We start from the raw sequence: 23226 nt of genomic DNA, 5'->3' as shown, positions 1-23226 counted from the left end.
CTCCCTTGGGCTGTTGCGACAGCCGCGAGCAGGGGAACGACGAGGAGGGGGTGGCCGCCCACCGCGCCGCCGCGCGAAGCGGCCTTGCGCTCTGGCCCGACACCCAGCGAGCAGGAAGACATGATGACTTGCTGTGGTGGCAGAGGGAAGACGCACGCGTCAACCTCGAATAAGAAGAGAGAAAAACTAGCAGCGTACCTGCGCCCCGTGTCGACGCGATGGGTGTTGGTGCGCACACACGTATACACAAACGTGCAGAGGCACACGTAGAGACGCGCAGTACTTCGCAGCAGCAGCAGCAGCAGCCACAAGAGAAAAGAAGTGCAGCGGCGGCAAACCAGTCAATACACGGGAAGGCGCTCAGTAGCAGGAAAAAAAAGTGCGGGTCGAGGAGCAGGTAAGGGAAGGTGGGGGGGAGGCGTCACGGAGGCCGCCTGTCAGGGAAGTCCGAGGACAGTTTCTCTTGACTCATTCGCTTCGAACGCAACCATGTATGGCCGTGTGGAACTGGGTAGGGTGACGGAGTGAGGAGGAGCAAGGGACAGCAGGGGGATTAGTGGGGTGTATGCGCTGGTAAATAAAACTGGATGGGTCCTCGCATTGGAGAGGGGAGAGGACGTCTGAGTGCCTAATGAGATCCAGAGCGTGAATGTCTGCGTAGGTAGAAAGATGAATGCATGAGAAAGAGAGGGAGTTGGGGTGGGGATAGGAGAAGTGCGCTTCCTCTGAGGCGAGAGAGACGGATAGCGTCGGTTGTAGAGAAGGGGCGGGGGTTGTGAGAACGCCATGGCAGCATCGTTTGTTTTTTCCGTTGTCCGGGGCGGATTCGCATTCAGCGCGGTCGTCGCATGGATGGACCCTCAGAGCTTCATACTGCAGGGAACCAGAAAACAGTGGAACGAAAAGGGTGAAGCCCAGTAGAGAGGCAACGGCGGGGGGGCAAGGGACGGACAAGATGAGCGAGTGCATCTGTGTGAGGAAAAAGCAACACCCAGGTAACGAGCCAACAACAACTACCAAGCACTCATGTCGGACTAGACAAGCACTACAACAGACAACGTAGACGAGGGGAAGAGGCATGTGGTGCCGTGGTGCACAAGAGAAGCGGCATCAGAAGCAGCACATTCAACCACACCAAGCAGTGACACGGTATGAGAAGGACAGCGTCGGCAAGACGCACAGGCACACGCTACTGTGGAATGAAGCCAAAGCGGAAGAGCAGAAACGCCGGTGCCTGGGAGGTGTTGAAGCGCAGCCCAATCGTCTCTCCTGCGTCGATGTCGCGCACCGCACGAAGCTCAGCGCAACTGTTGACGCGGGCGTCACGCGTGTTCACGTCCACCTGTACGTTGCTAGAGGAGATGTGCGGGGTCATGTCCAGCAGCGGTACAAGCGTGGGGACGAGGTGGTACTCCTCGGCATCGGCTGGGTTTCCCGTCAGCGAGCTCAGCATGGACTTGAATCGCCTCCGCCATCGCGTCTGCAGATCCGCTTGATCGACAGTGGACAGCGCCGTGTAGCTGAGGGTGGACCCCAGCTGCTGTGGTGCCAGTCCAGCCTTGGGCAGCATGTGCATGCGACTGAGCACGGTGCGCAGCGCCCAGTACGCCACCTGAATGGGCGGCGTCAGCGGCGAGCTCCAGCGCCGGAGCAGGTGTTGCAGGATGGAGAGCATCTCCCTCTGGTAGTCGTCCCACTCCACGAGCAGCAGTGGGTCGAGAATGTCCTTGTGCCGCTGAATCACCAGCGCGTCATCAATGGCGGGGTGCGGGAGGAGGTTGTAGTAATCACTGCGGGGGCTGGCAGGGTTCATGTGGTCAGCCGCAATCAGCAGCGCCAGGTACAACTGCTCGTGCATCACTGGATCTCGAATGCTACGAGTGTTCATTAGGTGTCGCACCGCATCCAGGCTCGGGGGATCCATCGCCTGCACAAACGCATTGTCCTTGATGAGCTGCTCGGAGGAGATGCCACATCGCTGGAGGGGGACCGATATGACGGTGGTGCCCTCCCGAATGGCGCACTTGGCTACGAGACCGCGGCACTGCTCCTCGTTGGGGACCACGGCAACGCAGTCAAACTCCGCCCCCGCTCCGTGCATCTGCTGGCACAGGGACCCAACGCGGGCAGTGAAAGACGCAAGCGTCTCGCCACTCGTGGCAGAACTAGCAGCGGCCACCCCTGCTGCAAATCGCCAGAAAGAGCGCTGCAGCATCGCCTAGAGGTTCGCGTGGTTTCCTTTCGTGCTGTACTCACTCATTCGTGCCCGGAAAGGGGAGGGAAGAGCGGCGTGCTTTATGCGGACCAGCCCGCCTCGCGCGCACAGACAGAAGACAAGACAGCACGCAGACAGAGAGCTGCCGTGGTACGACGTATTCGCTTGGGGAAGGGGAGAGAACTGCAACTCTGGCTCAGTGCTCAACGCAGCTCGACCGGGAGGTCGTTGTGCAGAGGAGTGCTTTGTAAGGAAGGGGAGGAAACCAATGCAAGTAGGTTTCCTTGTGTGAAGCAAGTGCGTATGTGCGCGTACGAGAGAACGAGAGAGCAGTCAGGGTTGGGGAGCAGTAAAGAGGGTGAGGGAATTGGGGCTTCGAGGTTGGCGGCAGCTACAGGATGCGCTCGGGAAAGGAGGAAAAGGATCCGAGGGTCATGGACAGGGATAGAAAGAGGGGGAACAGACCAGAGGTACGGGGGGTTGAGATGCGCGTGCAGCCGTCGCGAATGGACTCCCCCTCCTCCCACTCCTCCTTACGTAGCTGACAGCTGTAGGCAGGGGGAGGGTGGGAGGTCAACGTAAGACATGTTAAAGGTGCCGCGAACGCGCGGCGGCACACATCTGCTCATGTGGTGGTGGAAGAACTGCATAGAACGCACTTGTCCATTGATGTAGGAAGAGAGGTGAGAAGAGAATGCGGGACCAATAGGAAGACGACGATGACGCAAGACGACCAAAGAAAGCGAGACTCGCGAGACGCACAGATATCAACAGACATGCAAGTGAGAGAGAACGAAGGAGATACGCTGATGAAGCGAAGTGACACTTTTCTCCTCAACGTGTCCACATCCCATCGCGAGCAAGTCAGCCAACAGACGCACGCACAACCACAATCCGCCTCTGCCCCTGCTGCACCACACAAAAGCCAACCCGGGCTGTCCAGACCGAACCGCCTGCTGTCGAATCGGGCCACGCGTCTAGCGGGCTCTTCTCATCCGTCCTCCGCCCTTCCTCGCGTACGTGCTGCGCGATCGGCACCAGACGGACTCCGGCGGACCGCACGCCTCAGTCCAAGCCGGCCAGGCTCAGGCCAGGGCCCTCGGAGACCCTGTGCCCGGCCTGCATGGCATGCTTCGCCCTCCGTCGCTTCAAGCCACTGCATCCCACATGGTGGCCTGGCGACCTGACCCATCGGAGTCTGGGGGACTCGATGGTGTAGCTCGTGGCGCGTTCGCCATGCCTCCGGCATCTGTGCCTCCTCAGTGCACGCGGTCGGATGTAGGGGATGCCGCATACTTCGCACGCACTTGGGGGGAGGGGGGCTGATCGGTGTGGATTTCGCCGCACCTTTCTCGGCCATCCCTCGTGCCCCTCTGGCCTCTGGATGCCTTGCCTGGCTGCAATACGTCATGCCAGCTGGACTTGGCAGCGCATGTGCACGGTGCTCGCACCATTGGATCTCGGGGAATGCCTCAGAACGACTTGGTTGCGTGGAAAGCTCTCTAACCCCATCTCTCATCTCCGCCAATGCCACCGAGGGCGTCTCCGGATGGCTTGTCCGCATGTGTTGCGACAGGCGGAACGTTGCCATGTGTCTGTGGCAGCAGGGGCACCCCCTACCCTCTCCTGAACAAGCATGCGCCTGCGCGCAAAGAGAAAAAAACCACAGCTTGTGGTCCAGAAGGAGCATAAGAGACAGCCATAGACACCCAACGGGGAAACCCATGCAGCGCGAGTGAGATGAGCGTAATCCGAGCATTGCGTCCAAGGACCTACCGCGAAACGAGGTGTGCTTTAGGCGTCGAGCGGCCTGCGAGTCTCGCGTAGTACATGGAGCACAACTCTAGGTCGGATGCCATCAGCGCAGAAAGCAGGCGGGGACGGGGAACTCTGGTGGGAGAGAAGGCAGAGCAAAGCCAGCGGGCAGCACACCGTGTGGTTAGGGAAGCGACTGAGCACGACAGCCAAATAAAAACAAAAAGAAACAGAAGAAACGACCACAACACAGAGAACCACCAAGACGTACGTATGCACATATGCGAAGCCACACAGCTCACCCGACGTCGCTCATCGCGCGCGGGGGCATGCAATCGTGTAGAGCACAGCGCTGACAGGAAACAACGAGAAGCGATGGGGATATGAGAGGGATGGAGAGAGAACATCATTAGGAGTCAACGTAAGGAAAGAAGCGAGGTAACACAAGACGGCATCAATGCGCAGCGCGACTTGGCGTATGCGTGTCCTTGTCGGTATGTGCGACACCCCCTCCCTCTTTCATAAGCAAGAAAAGCGCCCTGTACGTCTGTGCGTGCCAGCAGGTGGAGGAGAGGAGGGGGTGTGTAGCGCGCATGCGCTGCAAGTATCGCACCAGCCAACAGGTATACACAGACGCACACACACACACACGCATCTCACCACTGCCAGCTGCGTGCCTGTGGCGCAGAGGCCGAAGCTACAAGGAACGAATGGAAAAGACGGTGTCGTTGCGACCGCGTGTCACCTCAGCGAAGGTAGCCGAGTCCGCTTGGGGTAGGTACGTGTCGCCCAGAAAGATGCCGTAGCGCTGCGCATCGCGCAGGTTCGGCGTGACCTCGCCCGCTGCGCTGCTCGGCCGCTGCATGGCTGCGATCCACTCCCGCAGCTCCCCAACTGGGCAATCCGGCTCGACGGGGATGCCGTAGTGAAAGCGTGTGGGGTCTTTCGGGTCCTTGAGGATGATGCGCAGCCCATGTGCGCTGCTGGGGCTCTCGACACTGTACTCCGGGGTGCCGCTCTCCGCTCTGCGCTGCCGCAGGGACGCAGTTGGGCTCACGCGCTCGAATGAGCAACTCCCAGGGCTTCGATTCTTGCTCTGCCAGCTGCTGCGCTGCCCCTGCGTGGCGGAGACGAGGATCGACACAGGAGTCTGCGACTCGTGTGGAGTAGGGATGCGTGTGGAGCTGAGTACGGCAGGCTCGACGGTTGTACTGATGTCCTCGGCAGCGTGGAGCGTTGCCGTTGGCAAAGTGATGTTGGCAGCTTCCCTAGAGTCGGAGCCGAGGAATGCAACAGGCTGGCACGGCATACTCGCACTCGCACGGCGAGTGCGTTGGCTGTACGATGAACCGCTACCGCGTGAGGGCCTGCCGTGCCCTGGAATCGCCTGCGGTTGCACAGCTGTGTACCCCATCTCCACCTTCCCTCGCTCCGCAGATTCAGTCGTGGCGACTGCTCCAGTTGTTCTCACCGCCACCTCCGCTGATAACGGCGCCAATGCCGTGGTTCGAGTTGACGTTGTCCCGGCTGTTTCTTTGGATTTCTTCTTGCTGCTGAAGTTCTCCGACTTGCGCCTCAATGCCTTCAGGACCTCCTCAGAGATGGACGGCGTCAGCGACGATGCGGCAGCGAGGGGGGCGGCAGCAGACGCATCTTTGCCGAACGAGGAAGACCTGGTGGCACTGTGGGGCTTGTGCTGACGCGATAACAGCCATCGCAGGGGATGGAAGAATGAGGCGCTGTTGGAACGTTTCGTCTTGGCTGACGGTGACTCTGTCGAGGTCGGGCGGCTCACTGCCGGGGTTCCCTCGGGCGACTGCACTCCCCTCTTGGCAGTCACCGCTTCCTTGTTAGATTCCCTTAGTGACCCTCGCCGCGGCGCTGCATCAGTCGCCTCGTCGGTGGAGTGGAGTGGGCGAAGAAAGCCCCCATTGACGTGTGCGGAAAGTGGATTGAGGGGCTCACCGGCATCGACAGCCGGCTGCAAAGCATCAGCCACAGATAGCGACCGTGCCCCCTCGGCAGCGCGGCGGGGTGGCGCCAGGGCCGTGGACACCGAGGTGCCATTGGTCCAGTCCTCGCACAGGTCATCCAACTTGGTGACCAGCATCGATGCCCGCCTCGTCTTGGGCAACTGTGTGGATGCTGTGGTGCGCGCTGCCTCGACCACCACTACCTCCTCGCCATGAAGCGCATCGGCTTCCACGTTCTGCTTCGCTGCGTCTACGGGAGGGGTGGCGAAGCAGAAGGTGGAAGTGACCTGTGACGCCGAACCAGCTTGGGGTGAAGGAGCACGGCGTGTCGCGATGGTCATGGTAGTGGTTGCCTCTTCCTCTTCTTCATCTGACAAACAGCAGTCCACGTCGATGCAGGACTCTTCCGACTCCACCCCCACTATCTCCCTCAGCGGAGTGGCGACTGGTGACTCGTCGCGCTCTGTGATGCGTTGTTGCTTCTGCCATGACTGCAGATGCTCCGCCGCACCGCCGTCCGCCGAGCAGATGGCCTGCTCAGCGCCGTAGGTGGAGCTGTGCACAGCGTTCTCGTTGAAGGCCTGTATACGCTCCTTGATGGAGAGGGCGTTGAAGGTGACGCTGCTGCTGAGGATGTTTTGGCTGCAGTTGTGAGCACCAACGCTTGGCACGGTGCCCGAGAACATGGGTACGGTGGCCTGAGGAAAGGACAGGTCCGCCGAGGGACACCCAGGCTCGATGCAAGAAAGGACAGAGTGCCCCTCAGCGCTACTGTCATCCTTCGTCATCTCCAGCGACTGCAGCGCTGTCGCAGCAGCACCAAGGTGCTCGCGAATGCGCTCGCGTGTCAGAGAGTGCTGATGCTCTGCCTCGGCTCGCCGCTTGAAGTAGAAGACGGCGTTCGGCGCCACGTTCATCTCACGGAAGGTCTTCTGCTCGTCCTCCACCTCGGCATGAGCGAGGTGCAGGCGGTGCTCGGCAGCCACAGCAAACAGCTCGCGCAGTGTGCCCACTGGAAAGTCCCGCAGCACGCGCAGACGGCGATATGTGTACGCTCTGGTGGCACAGGATTTGGCGGCCACAACGGTCGACATGGTCGAGTTCAGCAGCGCCTCGACCGGCACCTCGTCTGCCTCCACCGCATCCACGACAACACTGCGGTCGGTGTTCAGGGCAGCGGCAGACATGCAGGCGACTGCCCTGTCGCGTGGCAGACGCAGGTACAAGACCAAGTATCGGTCGCTACTGTCTGAGAAACGGCTGGCGGCCACGGCGGACACGTTGGGTGGGGAAGGAAGAGGGGAGGACGACAACAGGTCGACTGCAGTGGTGGCGGCGATGTCGAACGGGCTGACGCCGACCGGAACGAAGCGGTAGTTGTTCGCAAATTCAACGGCGCTGTCGCGACGACGGCTCGCCATGAGCGACAGCCCTGACGCACTGCGGCTCTGAGTGCTGAGCAGCCGTATCGAGGTTTGCGCCGCGGCACCTGCGCAGGGGACAAAATAGTAGCACGGTGTCTCACTAACGATGCCGGTCCCCGTAGCCGTTGCGACGGGCACGGCAGACATCATCGGCAGCACCGCCGGTGGCCACATCTTCACGGAAGCTGCCTCGGGCAGCATCGGTGTACTCATCAGCCCCATGTTGGGGTAGGCGGAGGAGACAGACTCGCAGATGCTACCGAGTCTCGCGCCCGCGGGGCTTTCCTGCCGCTCTGTATTGGGGCTGCATTCCGAAGAAAGACCCGCAAAACCAGATGAAAGCCGGTGAGGGGTAAGGGAGCCGAGGTCCCCACAGCCACCGCTGACGACGCTCTTGCCCTGCAGGCAGGGCTGCATGGTGGCCGTCGTGTGGGCGTGCCGCCGGCGACTACCCGGCAGCATCGACACGGCACCGTTCCGACAATTGCGGATGATGGAGGAGGTGATCGACACGCTCGAGTGCAGGTGGAGGACGGCGCTGCGCGAGACCGTCGCCATTGTTCCGTCGAGCTGGAGCGGCTTATCCTTGTAGTACAGTGTCGCCCCCACGCTACCCAGCTCTGCTGCCTGCTCCTCCGTCACCGCTGCCTCCATCACATGGCGCAGGACAACCGTGACAGGGGTTGTCCTGCACACGGGGACGGCAAAGACCTCGCCAAACGCGATTACCTGCACGAGAAACACGTCGGCTCCCACGAGGTCGCTCTTTCCGCCCGTGCGCAGCGGTGACGGAGATGAGGAACGCAACCGACGAAAAAGAGACGTCATCGTCACGGCGCTGCTGTCTCTCTCTATCTGTATGTGTCTGGGGGAAGGGGAGAATGAATGTGTGCAGGCTCTATTACTTCCGCATGGGTACCTCTAGGTGCCACTCCTACTACACAGCGAGAAACGTGAGCGTAGGTGCGAACAGATGAATAAATCGTCTACTGGGCGTCTACGTGTGCACGGGATGACGATGCTGGAGGAAGAGCGAGGGGATCTAACGAGCAAAATACAAACACTAAGCAACGAAGAGGGGGGCTGTAGCGGTAACCTCTATGAATATATAGGGGGTTTTGGGTGTGGGGGTAAGAGAGAGACTGTTTGAGAAAGGAGGTGCCGTCTGGAGCTACTAAAACAACGACAAGGATGAGTAGCAGCTCTTGTGTACGCGCACGAGGGAAGGAAGGGGGAAAGGGGAGAGGCAGGGCTGCAGGCAGCTGTGTCTTTCCCTCTTTCTACGCTACGGCCAATGGGCGCCGTTGTTGACACAAGAGAGACAGTGGGGAGAGAGAGAAAATTAAGACGAGGGCCGGTGTGTTGGGGGGGGGGACAGCGTCGATGTGTCGGGAATGCAGGAAGGGGGTGTATGTGCGAACAGGTGTGCGCAGACAGGTGCGCCTCTGAGCATGAAGGTCGCTGAAAGAACTAGGGAGGCGTGCATGAGACAGTGGCACATTACACCCCACTCACTGTCGTTCCTTTGCGACCACATACAAATGCAGTTGATGTAGTGGGGCAGCGTACAGGCACCTCGATTTCACTGGTCCTGTGTGTGGGGGTGGGGGTGGAGGTGCACGTGCTGTTGTTTCTCTTCGTATGCGCGCGGGCGGCGAATGCGGTAAGTCTACGACGAGCGAACACTCTCACTGGCATTAGCAACGGCGTCAGAGCCACGGTCCCACGTGACCACAGTGAAGCTGCGAGGGGTACGAGAAGGATCCAAGTGGGGGGAGGAGGCTGCGCAAACATGCAGGTGGCCACCAATGCCGCCCCCGTCTCACAGTCGTGCAGAGCGTGGACGAAACTGCAGTGAGGTCACCACAGAGCTCGCGTTCAGTAATCGTTCCGCTTCGGCAGCCACCTCGAGCTCCTTCGCCAGCACCAGCGGCCGCTCCACCCCGTCAAAGAGGGATGTGGCCTCACAGAGCCGCAACGACTCCTGCGCCGCCAGCAGGCAGTCCAGTAGCCGGTGCGGCTTCATGGCTTCGGCGGCATGCTCACTCGTGCCATTGGAGTGTGTGAATGGAAGAGCGCACGAGCTGCCAACGGAGGAGGTTGGCAAGGTGGTAGCGGGGGGAGCAGGCACGGCGGCGCGGCTCTGCACCACATCGCTGTACGTCTCAAGCAGTTGCATCACGGTGGGGCGCCGGGGCTGGGTTAACGTGCCTAATGGAACGGAGGTGGTAGTCCCGTGCGGCGCGGAGGAGCTGGTCAGGTAGCCTTCGTATTGCGGGTGGTCTGTGGACAGCGAGGCGGTTGCGTAGCCCTCGTCTCTGCCATAGGCGCGAGTCACCTGAAAGGATGATTTTGAGCCGAATGTGGCGCCACAAGAATGCATGGAATGGGGAGGCGCGGTGACCGGAGATCGCGATGAGACCAACGGTGAGTGCAGCTGTGCCGCGGGGGTGCAAGGCGACGAGACTGACACTTGCGAACCGCCACAAACCCCCAAATTACGCGACAAGCTCGGTGTAACATCTTCGCACTTGTGAGTAGTGCAGGTGGTGGTCGTCGTCGAGGTAGAGGTGGAGACGTGCCACTCCACAACCAGGGCCGGCTGCGGGGCGTTCAGGAGCCACACCAGCCACTCGACAAACTCGGCAAGTGAGACGGAGCCGCCAACGTGTGTCGGGCTGCTGCGGTGGCCTCCAACCGAAGCGTGGCAATGCTGCCCGGCGAAGCTCGTGGCGCTCCCGCCTTGCAAGACGGCGTACAAAACCGCTGCCAGTGCGGTGGCTGGGTCGGCAGCGTACTGGGATGCCCAGTGCGACGATAGTGGCGGGCACGCCGCCGTAGTATCAGCGGTGGCGGTGGGCAGCCAGCCGTGGGCCGTGGCTGCTGGCACTATTGGGGCGCTCATGTCAAACCATTCACGTTCGTCAAACTGCAGGTGAATCACGAGAGACCCGGTTGGGCCCAACAGCACTGCCTGACCCAGAACCCCCAGAGCGCGACAAACGCCGCAGCACACCGCTGGCAATCGGCAGGGAGCAGCGCCCGTGCTGGTCAACCATGAGGAGGAGATCACACCGGGCAACGGCCCATCATGGCCGCCAGAACACACCAAGGTGGAAAAGCTCTCCTCGACCTGGCAGCCGCCAGAAGGCGTCTCGAGATGCCGATGCTGTTGATGCGGATCCGGGTGCCACTCGCGACTGGCCTGCATCGCTTCTGGCTGCGGCGACTCGCGGTGGACAGCACACAGTCCCTTGCCTGCGGTTGGCGTGTGCGCGACGCGCCCCGCCACCACAGGTGTACCAGTGGAGTCCAGTTGAAGGTCACCGCCCCTATCGGGCACACAGCAAGCGATGCCGCGGCCGTACTGATAGTGCGCCGTGAACGTGTCGCGCGGATGCGCCAGCCCCAGTGATGGGACGCCTCCCTCCATCACAATCGTGTCGCCCAGAAGCACTAACGTCCAGGCATCGCCGCCCACCATGGACGAGGCGCAGAGATGGCATCCAGCAGGACGGCCGAGAGCCGTGAAGCGCGGGTCCTCGAGGAGCTCGAGAAGAGCCTCTCGCACCTGGTAAAGCCGTCGATGACTGCACTCGTACTCGCCGGCGCCGTTGTGGTTCAGCCAGCCGAAGCTGTGGCAATTCAACAGCAGCAGGCGCGAGATACATTCCGACCCCAGGGCCACGCTGCCATCACCCTCATCAGTGCCAGTGGCCACCGCGATCGTTGGGGCGGCACGGTGGCGGTAGGCGTAGACGAGCAGAATGCTGTAGAGACAACCAACCCAAGGCAGGTGCTCCGCCCCGCCACGCAGCACCACGTACTGTCCGTCGTGCGTGACGGTGTGATGACCGTAAGTGAGAAGAAGATGAACCGTGATGGGGGAGAGCAGACGAATGGGCTCAAAGGCGTCGTGGGGAGCTCCGCAGTACTCCCAGCATTGCTGCAGCACGCGCAACGTGTCTCGAACCGCGGAATCAACAGACATCAGCGGCGCCGATGCCGCACCGAGGGGGCCGCTGCGGTCTCTGTTACGAGCCCAGAGACCGTGGGGGATAGCAGGACACGCCGTGCTGTAGCGCGACGCAGCGGCGTGCAACGGGAGAGCGGTGGTTCCCTGGATCTTGTCCTCCTCATCTTCCTCTGCATGACCGGCAACGCGCCTGTGATCGGGCTGCTGCTGTTGCGTCGAGGCGATTGTGTCAAGATACATGAACACCTCTTTCAAGAGCGAGATGAACAGGACATGCTCCGTGCGACGCCGCTTACACCGGTGAGCGGACCCGGGCAGCGGAGCAGCGGCCGACAGTTGGCCCCGTCCCGCCACTGCGTCCCCTTCACCGTGTTGACGCGAAGCTTGCTCGCTGCTCTGTTGGCCGCCGTAGTCGGCTGGTGCCTCGCTAATATTTCGCTGGGACATGGTGTAGCCTTTCGGTGGCAAAGACGCTCCCCAGTTACTCCAGTTTACGTGCAACGTCATCTGCGGCTGAGATGCTGAGGCGGTTGTCGCGCCAGTGACTTTACCGTTGAGCTGAGTAAGCGGCGGCGGTTGCAACACACGCGTCGCAGCGTGCCCAGCGATGTGCTCGGGCACCACTGCCTCCTCCCCTCGTCGCCCGCTCTTGTGTGAGACACGAGAAAGGGGCGGTGGCGAAGTTACAGCACTCTGCGCCTGTGGCGACAGCGCCGCTGCGCTAGATACCGGTGGGGGGCCCGGCGGGTTCATTCAGTGGGCGAACAGGGCAAACTAGGGTGCACCGTCTGTCCTACCAACGTGGTGGTGGAGGCTGGCACTGTTTCAAGGGAGTCTTATCGCCGCCCCACATGCACTCGCTCTTCGCACACACCTCTCCTTCCGCGGTCGAAAGCACCAGCGATAATCTCTCTAGTACGCACGGGTACGCGCTGGGCTGTGTGTCTCGGGGGCGAGGGGTCTGCGTGTGACTGTGCCTGTGAGTGACTGTGGCGTCTGTTCTTTGCTTGCACTACCTCTTCCTTCTCTCCACTACTGCACAGATACGGTGCTGCTGAATAACTTGCTTTCCGTTGTTCTGTGTGTCTGTGAGGGAATCGGTATTTCGCTGTGTGTGTGTGTGGGTGTGTGCCCCGCTAGGTTCCCTAGGGCCAACGATAGGCGGCGCGCGATACTGGCGAGGGAGGCCTGAGGGGCGAGAGAGGAGGGGCTGTAGTGCAAGCACTGACGCACGCGGAGCATACGCTCACATGCATGCACTACTTGCCCTCGTCGTGTGATGACATACATGCGTGGGTGTTTCGTGCGAAAAAGTGAAGCACGAAAAGAAGAGCGAAGAGAGCGGCAGATGGCGAGTGGAGGGAGACAGAGACATGCAACACACAAGGAAGAGGAGGGCTGCATGTGCCTCTGTCTGGGATGGGGTGCCCCCCTAGGGGGAACACCGAGTGTGCGGGTGTGTGGGTGAGCAGGGGAAAGACGAAGAGTGAAAAGTGCTTAAAAAGGGTCACAGACAACAACAGAGATGCTACGCCTGAGCCTTTGACGGCCACTTCCCTCTCCGCCTCCCTCATCCGCCACAGCCGCTCCCTCTTCCTAACAAGTCAGCATCTACACCCATACACATTCATCCACACACACGCACACACGCTCCCATAACATGGCGAGCGTTTCAAGCAAGAGCAAAGACACGCCGGTTTTCTCTCGGCTGCCACGCTGGGTGACACGAGTACATGCCACTGCGCGTCAGCGACGTCGGGCGCACGCACCCCCTGAGGGTGTACAGCATGGCCCTAAAGCCTCGGTGTAGACCTCCCCCTTTTGCGCCACATGCCCGCAAATACGCAGAGAGGAGGGAGAGAAAGGGCAGCAGCTCCAGTGACGGCGCCAGCGGAAGTGCTTTCGCGTTAAATCGTGCCTTTGTTTCGTTTTCCCACACCCCCCACGGTATAAAACACCGACGGCGCCCCTTCAGAAGGGGGTAGACGGCCCCATCCTCCCTCCGCATTGTGCCACCCTCGCCTTTTTCCCACGACACGGTCCACAGGAGAGAGTAGGGGTAAAAACAGCGAAGAGCAAAAGACGCACAGAACGCAAAGGGAAGGAATGCGGGTGAAGGAAATAGGCGGTGAGAGAGGCGAAGGCGTGGGCAGCGGGAGGGCTGGAGGTGCGTGGAGAAGTAAAGAAAAGGCGAAAAGAGAAAGTGAGCATGTGTTGGTCTGTGTCCGTGTCGGCGTCTGTGTCGGGGGAAAGGGGGAGGGGGGTGAAACAGACGGAGAGAGACGCACATAGACTTCCTAGCGTACATCAACGACCATCGAAAGAGAAAACGAAAACAAGACGAGAGGGGAGAGAAACCAGACTTCGTGGTCGCGTGCGTCTGCACTCTCCTCCTGGGCCTCTCCACGAGAGGCTCAGGGCAAGAGAAGCGAGGAAAGATTAGGGGAGGAGGTGAGGCGAACGCCGTGTGGGCGGGGGCTTCGAGTGGGTGGCTCACGGCGAGGGGCTCTCTCTCCCCCTCTTTATGTCCACCCGGTATATGTACATTTTGACAACGAGGGGAGGGCACCGGCACGAGAGGGGCAAATAAAAGAATCACAATTCCCCCTCCCTCATCACACAGACACATTCGAACACACACGCAGCACGTACCAACGACTACACAGCGACAGAAGAGCCGCCACCTCTTGGGGCAGCGGAAAAAAAAAACGGTGGTGTGAGAGGGAAGGGAGCGCATCGACGACGACGTACAGCGATACAGCAGAGCAGGAGATGGAAAGAGAGGGAGACAGTCAAAGAGGGAGCATAAGAAGAGCAGAGCGTGTGGGTGTATTCGCGCGCGCATGTGTGGGCCTGTGTTTCTTGGCGTCTGAGCATCAGCAGTGCTCCTTCTCATGTTCCTCTGCCTTCCTCAGCACTCATGACTGGATTGCGCACACGCCGCTAGTGCTGCTGCACGTGGTAGTTCTCGATCTTCTCAATGAACGTCTGTGCGTATTCGGGCGAATAGTATTCTACAATCTCCGGTGGGAAGCAGCTGTTGATGATCTGGATGGATTCTGCCAAGGAACTGCCCGGCTCAGCCTTGATGCGCTGTATCGTGGCCAAACCCCGGTTCGCCACAAACTCGCGCTTCGCGGCCACGTCGGTTGGCAGCACCTTCGCGTACTGACCGCAGACGTACTTGAGGACGTCCTGCGGTGCATCGGGGTGCAGCAGCGGCTCTAGAGCGGGAAGGTAGACGCAGTGCTGGATGATGGCCTTGAGGGCACGCTTGCTCTTTGTCTGCAGGTCGTCGGAGCTGCCGGGGTTGAGGTACGCGTCCAGCAGGCGAGGGAGTACGTTGCGATCGGCCACCGCCTTGGCGTGATCGGCGCTATGGCGGCCGAGCTGTCCCAGTGACCACGCCGCGGCGGCACGAATGTGATCCTCGGATTCCTTCTCCAGCGTGTCAGCGAGAGGCACGATGCCATGAGCCACGATGACAGCAAGCGCCAGCGTCTCAGAGAACGCGGAGAGGTAGCCGAGCGTCATAACACCTGGGAGGCGCGTGCTGCCTCTCGTCGTGCTCGTGTACTCCACCAGCGCACCCACACCACCGGCGTTCACAACGAGCTGCGCCAACTCTGGTGTGTGCTTCGCAATCTCGCGAATACACGTTGCCGCGTTCCTCTGCACCACCTCGTCGCTGTCGGCGAGCAGCAAGAAGATCTTCGGAAAAATCTCTCCCTCGACGACCAGCTCCGCCAGCTCAACGCTGTGCTTGGCAATCTGCGCCAGGCACTGGCACACCTGCCGCTTCAGCTTCGCGTCACTGCTGGTGATGAGCGGTGCCAGATGGGTGATCGCGTTCTGGTCAACAATGGACTGCGCCAACTCTGGGCTGTGCTTTGCGATATCGCTCAGTGTCGAGGCCGCCACTCGCTTCAGAGACAGTTCCGGCTCCTGCACGCACAGCACCAGCGGTGGCACGGCACCTTTGTCCACCACCTCCTGCGCGAGGTCTGCGTTGTGGCGGGCGACGTAGCCTAGTGCCCACGCGGCGCTCTCCTTCACGGTCGGGTCGAACTCCTCCAGGCAGCCCACAAGCGCCACCACCGCCTGGCTGTCGGCGACAGCTTGAGCCAGCTGCGGGGAGTGCCGCGCCACGCTACGCAGCACAAACGCAGCAGACTTCTTGTAGAAGCGATTCTGGTCGCCGAGCGAGTACACCAACTGTGTTAGCACATCTCCAGAGACCACGTTCTCCGCCATCTCCTCACTAGAATTCGCGAGGCGGCCAATCGCCAGCGCAGCAGACTGCTGCACTGACGGCACGCTGTCGAGTAGCAGTGGGCGCAGCAGCTGCATTACACCCGCCTGCTGCAGTGCCTCAATGTTGGCCGGCTTGGAAGCCAAGTCTGCGATTGTCTGCACGAACCTGACGCGTGCCTTCTGGTACTCATCGAAGGTTTGCAGAATCACCCGATTTGACATTTTCTGTTGGAGGGAAGAAAGAGGGGGGAGGGGGAGGCGAAGAGGGCAGCCGTGTAGCGTCGATCCGCGGGTCCCTGTGCGTTGGGGAGGGGGCGCGTGGGTGCACGTGTGTTGAGTGAGGAGAGGCGCTTCTATAACAACGACGTCAGCGGGAGGGGGAGAAAGACAACGAGCTGCACGGTGGTAGGTATGGATTGGAGGGAGGGGCAAGAAGGGAAAAACATGTGGAGGGACACAGAAAGGGGAAAGAGAGGGCGGCGGCGGGGCGTTTTCATTGAAGCGGAGACGCCACTCTACAGAGAAACACACACAAAGTATTGAGGAATCTCGTGCTGCTTCTCGGTGATGGCGGTGTTCGCTTTGTCGTGATGAGGAGCGAACTGACCTGCATCAGTGTGCGAGTGACCAGGTGAGCGAAAAGTCGTCATCAGTGTCAGTGCCACTGACACCACCACCACAGCCTCAAACGTAGAGGAAGGAGAGAATGCGGGGGTGAGAAGATGGTGCCGATGCGTTAGTGCTCGCCACTCTCGCCCAGCCCATCACCATCGCCGGCACGTCAGTGCACCTCGCAGCGATAGCGCGGCGCCTCCTCGTGTGTGCGTGAACGGTTTCAAAAAAGAGTCCACGTGTTACTGAAATGGGCATAGGTGTGGGTGTATGTGGGGTATGCATCTGCCAAGCGCAGCCTGTGCGCGCTTTTTAACAGAGCGCTCTACATGGTGGGCAATCTCAAACGGGCGAAGAGAGAAGAAAAGAAACGAGAGGGTGGCGCGGCACAGCGCACATACGCCGGCACACGTCGACAATCACGTGTGTGTGTGTGTGTGTGTGTGCATCGCGGTGTCGGTGCAAGCTTCTCCTACGGTGCACGCTGCTGGCATTGCAACTGGTAAAGCAGCTCGCTCATACGGGCTCGCTCCGCCTGCTGCTGGACTGCGTTCGACAAGAGCTGCTGCTGCATCAGCTGAAAGAGCTTCTGCACTTCAGCGTTCACGAGGGCCACCGCGGACGGGGTCGACTCACGGTGGAGCAACAGCGCATCCAAGTGAATCTGCTCCGCCTGCTCGACACGGGCCTCCGAGAGATCAAGACGGCGCTGCAGCTCACGCACGGTGCTGCGCAAGCAAGCGAACGACTCCCCATCAGCCCCGTCAACACAAACAGTACCGTCGCTGCAGGGGTCCACCATCTCGCTCTTTGTTGCGGTGCCGCTCGGGCTCGGTGGCGCCCGTGTAGGTGTTGTTGTTGCCCCGCTCTCCAGTGCTTTGGATCGCGATTTGTCAGAGGCGCTCTCGCCAGCGGTGGTCTTTGCCACACCTAGAGGTGACGAAGCGGCGCTGGAAGTAGCGGGAGAGATGGCGGCCATAATACGAAGTTTCTCCTTCAGTGCCCCGACGGTCTGCTCCGCCACGTACAGTCTCTTTGTCAGCTCCTGTTTGTGCGCCGTCAGCCGCTTCACCTCGGTCTCTAACTGACGCGAGCGAGCCTCAGTAACCTCGAGGGACTGGGTCGCTGCCAAAGCCGAAGCAGTCGCAGCTACTGCTGCTGTCAACGATGACGGAGCCACTATGGATTGATGAGGATGGGTACCGTCTGGTAATGAGGCCGAGAACGTCTGGCGCTCTGTGAGTTTCCCTTCGTCTATACCGACCTCTCTCATTTCCGCAGCTGTCTTGGCCTCGAGCCCCGCGTACTTGTGCTTCCATGCGTCCACTTCTTTCTCCAGTCTCTGTGATCGCTGGTGAAGACGCTGGGTTACGGCCGCGGCGACGCGCAGTTGATGACGCAGCTGGACTGGCGAGAGCATCTCGAGCTCGGCCTCTGTGTATGCCTGCGGCGCGACAGCATCGTCGGCTTTACAGCTGATGCCGCTGCGTTGGAGGTCATGCAGAGTGCTGAAGCGCACCGCATCGGCATTGGGGCTTGCAGCAGACGTGGACGAGGTCAGCCGAGCATGGGTGTCTAGCGTATGGGCGTAGCTAGACGGCGCGGAGGTGCGACACCGCGTTGCCGACGATGCTCGAGCCTCCGAGGCTGCGTGCGCTGCCGACTTGGACGACTGCAGCGAAGTCGAAGTGCACAAGTCTGCTCGCAGGTTCGCGAAGAGAGAGAGGGCGTGCTGTGCCTTGGCTGTGTGAACCGTGTGCGAGACAACCGCCGACTCATTCGCGCCACCGGCCGTGGAGGCACGAGTGATGTCGGTGTGGGTTGTTGAGGTGGACTCGGACGCGGTGCGCATTGGGAAAAGACAACTAAGGAGGTGAGGTCGGGCGGATGTGGCTATAAAGGGTGAGGAGGTGCGAAAGCACGGCAGCCCCCTCCCCCTTCAATCGCGCTCAGGACTGTCTTCGTCTTCCCTCCTACCCCTCCTCCCCGAACTGGACAGCACCTGCAGCAGCCAAGTGACAAAGTACTGCCTCGACCAAAGAGAAGCAGCGGGGTAGAGGAAGGGGTAGCGTCGTTGTTGTCTGTCGCTACCGTGTGCGTCAGCCTCGATGGGTAAACCTCTCTATGGGCGGGAGTGTGGGTGCCCGTACCGGGTGCGGACTGCGGCAAAAAATAAGCAGAGGGGGATTTTCAAGAAGGTGGTGCGACCCATGTCCACGGCGAGAGCAACGTGAGAGAGAGAGAGAGAGAGGGGGGAGGCAAGGGAAATAAGAGCTCTTCACATAGCTGTAGTACGTGGAGCTGCTGCACACATGCATGCACGCGCTGTGAAGAGCGCAGGGGCTCCGTTCCCCACCCCCGTTGATTTCTCTCACTTGTAGACGTCAGCACTCTTCTTCCCTACAACTCTGCACACACGCCCCCTCCTACTCCGCGTCTGCAGGCAGGGAAGAGCACGCGGGTAGAGGGCGGAAGAACAGTGTGCGCCTATGCGGAGATAGGGAGAAGTGTCCATGTGAAGTCGTTCCTGGCGGTGAGGGCCTGCGAGAGACAAGGGATAAGAGGGGGAGAAAGGAGATGAGAAGGTGCATCGTCAGCTTGCAAGCACCAGATCATCATGCAAACCTGCGCAGAAACACAGAGAAACATGCGCACACGGAGAATGTGAAAGCGGGTCTATCAAAAAGTATCAAGCCCACATCACTCTTCCGCTCATTATCTGCACGGCCACTGCGTGCACAGTTGCAGGCACCGGAGGCATCTTTCGAATATACGCCAGAACCTGGGGTACCACCACCCCTCTACCAGACGATGCGCTGGCACGCTGTAGTCAACGGTGGGACGACTCGTTTTTCCTCATGTATTCCTGTTTCATTGGGCTCCGCGGGCATTCAGCATGTCACATGGGTGAGATGGGACATGAACGATCAGTGCGCAAACTTCAGAGAACAAAACAGTAACAAACGGGGCGGCGTGCACAGGCGTGAGAGGGGAAGCTGGCATGCCAACCCAAGAGCAGGCGAGGAAGATCTTGTTGGTGGATGTCTGCATTAGCAGCAGCAGCCCTGCTCCCCCTCAGCTTTTTCCCAGCCTTGACCTTCCAGAAGACGACCTAGGCTGGTCGATAGATGATCGGGGAGCGAAAGGCGTAGGGTGGCGACGCCGCGGAGGGCGTTGTGCCTGCGCCCTGCATCGGTGCACTCTGAACAACACCAGTTCCGACTGCTGCTGGTCGTGCACTGCCAGCAGCTAGCGAGCCGGATCGACGAGATGGAGCCGTCAGCACTCGTCCCCGCGCATTATCAACCACTGGATCGTCTCGCCCTGCTGCACGCGCCGGCGTTGTCCACGTTGCTGTCACGTGTGTTGGTGGCCAGGCAACTCGAAGTGCACCGGGGCGGTCGATGGCACTGCCACTGCCGCCAGTAGCGTGACCTGCGGAAAAGCTGGTCGACATGAATAAAGAGAGCGGGGAAGGCAACGGCTCGCCTCGACCTCCGCGTACGACGGACGCGTCCGTAGATGTAGCACCACGAGCAGCTACTGGGTCTGGGCCTGGTATCGGGCTAAGATCGCCCTCGCTTGTGCACCACGCCTCCAACAGAGCTATCTCGTCGTCGTCGCCGTCCGTGTAGTCGCCCTCCTCGGCGTACACGTCCTCCTCCTCCTCGGTCTCCGACAGCAGTGGTGGCGTTGGCACGTGTGCTCGACCGGCAACGCTAGGCTCCCGTCTTGCCACGTCGCCGTAGGTGATCGTCGAAGTACGCAGCATGGCGGATGCAGCCTTGAAGAAGCGCTCTGCTGCAGTAGAGGTGCTCGGGCTCACCTCAGTGGGCGATGGAGGCGTTACCTGTGGCTTCACCGAGAGTGGGTAGGAGGCATCTTCAGTGGACCGCATCTCTGGCGGTGGTGGAGGGGTCAGCGGTCGCGCCTGCGCAACAGCCCAGGGCGCCAGTTCCTCGACGGACGGGCTGCAAAACGCGCTAGAGGGGAAGCTGTTATCCGCGGAAGCCGTGAGCGCTGTATAAGGAGCGTGACGGGTTTGTGGCGGTGGGGATGTCTGCAGGCGGTCACTGTGCGCACGACCCTCCTCCTGTGTGTAGCTACCATTGGTACTCCCGGATAAGGAAGAGGTAGCGATATGAGCCGAGGGCAGCACTGGTGAAGGCGCAGACGTGGTTGCTGTCGCCGCTGTTACCCCATGTGCCGCACTGGTCTGCCCTTCTGCGTTTCCTGTCGCAGCCGCCGCAGCAACCTCGTCGGCCGCAGTCATGAGCGCGCTCTGCGCTATGTCCTCTTCCCGCCCGAGCGTGCGAAGCTGGCACTCAAGCAGCTCCTCGCGCAGAGCATCGTTGCGGCTCCAACTTTCCTCGAGCTTGGCGTGCAGTTCCTCCAGAAGCTGTTGAAGTGCCTGCACGTGCATCTGCGCTGCTGGTGGCAACGTCGTCATAGCCGGTAGTGGAGGCGACGTTGCATCCGGAGTCACGACGATGGTAGAGAGCTGAGCTGCCACGACGGGTTGCTCGTCTGCTTCAGAGACAGCAGAAAGTGTGGTCGTTGATGTGGTGGTGGGAGAGCCTGGTGCGAGAACGGCGGACTCCACCAGTGCCGCGTCTGCGCCGTCCTCGTTCTGTAACGGAGCAACGGACGGGGACGAACACGGCCGTGATGCGGATCGCACGAGGTCGTCCACACTCACCTGCTCTAGACGTCTGATGGCCTGCTGCAGCGCGGCAGCTAACACTCTATTGCGCTCTTGAAGAATCTGCAGCTGCTCCTGTTGGGCCTCCGATGCCAGACGTTGCGCCTGCCGCTCACGAGCCAAGGCGTCGGCCCGATCCTGCAAGTAGCACCGCACAGTGTGGGCGTCCAGCGAGGCAGCGCGGGCAGCACCACCTGTGTCGCTTGTCGGCCAAGAGGCAACAGCCGCTCCAGCAGTGTCCGCCACAGCGCCGCCTGCGCTTGCCCTGCCACTGGGAAGCAGCCATGTGCGCACAGTACCGTCGGTACCCACGGACCACGCGCGCTGCATGCACACCAGCTCCATCGGTTTCACAAAGAGCGTGAAGCCACAGCCGCGACGCCACGGTGCCCGCAATGTCGACGGAGCACAGCGGTGGCGTGTGGCACGCAGGAGGTCGACGGCGTCGCGCACCGTCACCACCACGTTTGCAGGGTCGCCACCCACCGAGTCCTCTGCATCTCCAGTCCTACTCACCACTGGGCCGGATGGCGGGTAGCTGACGGGCAGCACCTCCGCCACGGTGTATGTATCGGCACTCCACGCCATCACGCTACCATCCGCTTGACTCGCCCATACCAGTGCCTGCCCAGGTGACCCGGGAGACGGCACACTCGTCAGACTGTGCACCGGTGCCGCAGAGGCAGAGTGCAGAGAGCGCACAAACCGGCCTGTGTGTGCCTCCCAAATGAGAAGACGGCCGTCAGCGGTGCCAGCCCACAGCTGCTCCGCCGGCGCAGCACTGCCGCTGTGGCTGATGCAGCCCGTGACGCAGAGGGCGGTGATAGCCACAACTGCAGAGTTGACGGAGGTAGAACTGCCCTCATCACTCCTCTGCGGCAACAATCCCACGGGGACCCGGTACGCTCGCAGGACCTTCCAATCCCTGCGGAGAGGGGGCTGCGCGCTATCCGGCGTGGGTGCCCCTTCCTCCAAACCCGTCGAGGCCCCAGTGTTTATCGACAGCATGGTAGCGTTTGGGTCCGCAGTAAGAGAGACTGTGAAACTGGAGAGGAACACGACAGCACTCCCCTGCGTATCCGCCTCCTCATCGCCGTCGCTTGGGACACCGGTTGGAGAAAGGGGCTGCTGTACAAAGCGGTGGGTCGATAACACGCAGCATGTGGAGGTCGACACGCATGAGAGACCCATGGCCGCCATCACCACCGGCGGGAACGACGACGTCGGCGATAGAAAAGCGTATCTGCAGTCCAGCAGCAGCGCTGAGAGCCGCAGCTCTGCCTCGTTCCCTCGATCAGCGCCCCCGCCCATCTCAGTCAGCTGTAGGGACCACAGCGCCACCACGCCGTCGGCGTCTAACGAGAGTAGCACGTTCACAAGGGCGCCGGGCGCCGTCGCCGCCGGTTCTTCTGCCGAGGCTGGAGCACGCAGTGGCAGACAGCTAAGTAGTGGGGCTTCGTGAAACACGCACGTGGCGAACGGCAGCTCCACTAGTGACTCTCCAACCAGAGCATAGAAGCTGATGAGACCGCTGAGCTGGCCAGCCACTACCACGGCGCCGAGCGGCTCGACAGCTGTGTCGCCACCGGCTGAAGCCCACGCCAAGCACGACACCTCGCCACCATCGCGCAGTTGCCGCTGATGGCGAATGGCGCCAGTCTTCTGCTCGCGTACTCGCAGCCACCCACCCGACTCGGCCGTCATCACCAAATGACCGCGCCCTGGTGCAGCTGAGTAAAGGGCAGCCACGACTGTGTTGGGGCACACGAAAAGACCTGTGTCGACAACGTCACTCTGCGGACCCAGAGAGCTGCGCACACGAGGTGCTCGGCGACTTCCGCGGTCAGCCGTCAATGCCCAGCGGGCCGCCGCTGGCTCCAATACATCGAGAGGTAGGCACGACACATCGTCTAGTGGAGCGGACGAGGAGGTAGCCGCACCCTCGTGTACGGTCACAGGTGAGGCGTAGGGTGACCGAGTGTAGGATGGAGACAGACGACGTAGCAGTGGCGGTTGCTGTGAGGGATCGAGGTTTCTGCTAGTCCTGCCCGTGGCCGCACAGGCGGACATGTGAGCAGTATGGTGTACCGGAAAGCTAGATGTCATGCTGAGGGACAAGGATGTGGGGGTGCCATTGGTGGTGGCAGCGGTAAAACGCCTGGTACGCACTGGAGGGGCGCGTTCTGCTGGCGCTTCCATACCCACCGCACAGCACCCGATGACGCCCGCGCTCCCCTTGGCTTTAGCAGATTGGCCTTTTGCCCGCTTTGCTGCTGTCAAATTCTCTTTTGTTTGTCTCTGTGTCTACGAGTGTG

At 61.0% G+C, this 23226-nt stretch overlaps 6 protein-coding genes across 6 annotated transcripts, besides 1 other annotated feature; all 6 read right to left on the bottom strand.

Moving 5' to 3' along the window:
• Positions 1–1189: 1189 nt before the first annotated feature.
• Positions 1190–2215, bottom strand: LPMP_205610 (hypothetical protein; the record flags this gene model as incomplete). Its single annotated transcript, XM_010700457.1, has 1 exon — positions 1190–2215. One exon carries the CDS (start codon positions 2213–2215, stop codon positions 1190–1192), a length of 1026 nt encoding a protein of 341 aa, XP_010698759.1.
• Positions 2216–3061: 846 nt separating this feature from the next.
• Positions 3062–4101: a repeat region.
• A 566-nt stretch (positions 4102–4667) lies between these two features.
• On the bottom strand, positions 4668–8195 carry LPMP_205600 (hypothetical protein; the record flags this gene model as incomplete). Its single annotated transcript, XM_010700456.1, has 1 exon — positions 4668–8195. One exon carries the CDS (start codon positions 8193–8195, stop codon positions 4668–4670), a length of 3528 nt encoding a protein of 1175 aa, XP_010698758.1.
• Positions 8196–9189: 994 nt separating this feature from the next.
• LPMP_205590 (hypothetical protein) lies at positions 9190–11850 on the bottom strand (the record flags this gene model as incomplete). The annotated part of the gene is made up of 1 exon (XM_010700455.1): positions 9190–11850. One exon carries the CDS (start codon positions 11848–11850, stop codon positions 9190–9192), a length of 2661 nt encoding a protein of 886 aa, XP_010698757.1.
• A 2436-nt stretch (positions 11851–14286) lies between these two features.
• Positions 14287–15819, bottom strand: LPMP_205580 (axoneme central apparatus protein, putative; the record flags this gene model as incomplete). Its single annotated transcript, XM_010700454.1, has 1 exon — positions 14287–15819. The coding sequence occupies one exon, from the start codon at positions 15817–15819 to the stop codon at positions 14287–14289; it is 1533 nt and encodes a 510-aa protein (XP_010698756.1).
• An 862-nt stretch (positions 15820–16681) lies between these two features.
• On the bottom strand, positions 16682–17629 carry LPMP_205570 (hypothetical protein; the record flags this gene model as incomplete). Its single annotated transcript, XM_010700453.1, has 1 exon — positions 16682–17629. One exon carries the CDS (start codon positions 17627–17629, stop codon positions 16682–16684), a length of 948 nt encoding a protein of 315 aa, XP_010698755.1.
• A 1692-nt stretch (positions 17630–19321) lies between these two features.
• On the bottom strand, positions 19322–23017 carry LPMP_205560 (hypothetical protein; the record flags this gene model as incomplete). Its single annotated transcript, XM_010700452.1, has 1 exon — positions 19322–23017. One exon carries the CDS (start codon positions 23015–23017, stop codon positions 19322–19324), a length of 3696 nt encoding a protein of 1231 aa, XP_010698754.1.
• Between the last annotated feature and the right edge of the window lie 209 nt (positions 23018–23226).

Source organism: Leishmania panamensis (assembly GCF_000755165.1).
Source record: "Leishmania panamensis strain MHOM/PA/94/PSC-1 chromosome 20 sequence".
NCBI lineage: Eukaryota > Euglenozoa > Kinetoplastea > Trypanosomatida > Trypanosomatidae > Leishmania > Leishmania panamensis.
This window is presented reverse-complemented; position numbering and strand designations above follow the sequence as displayed.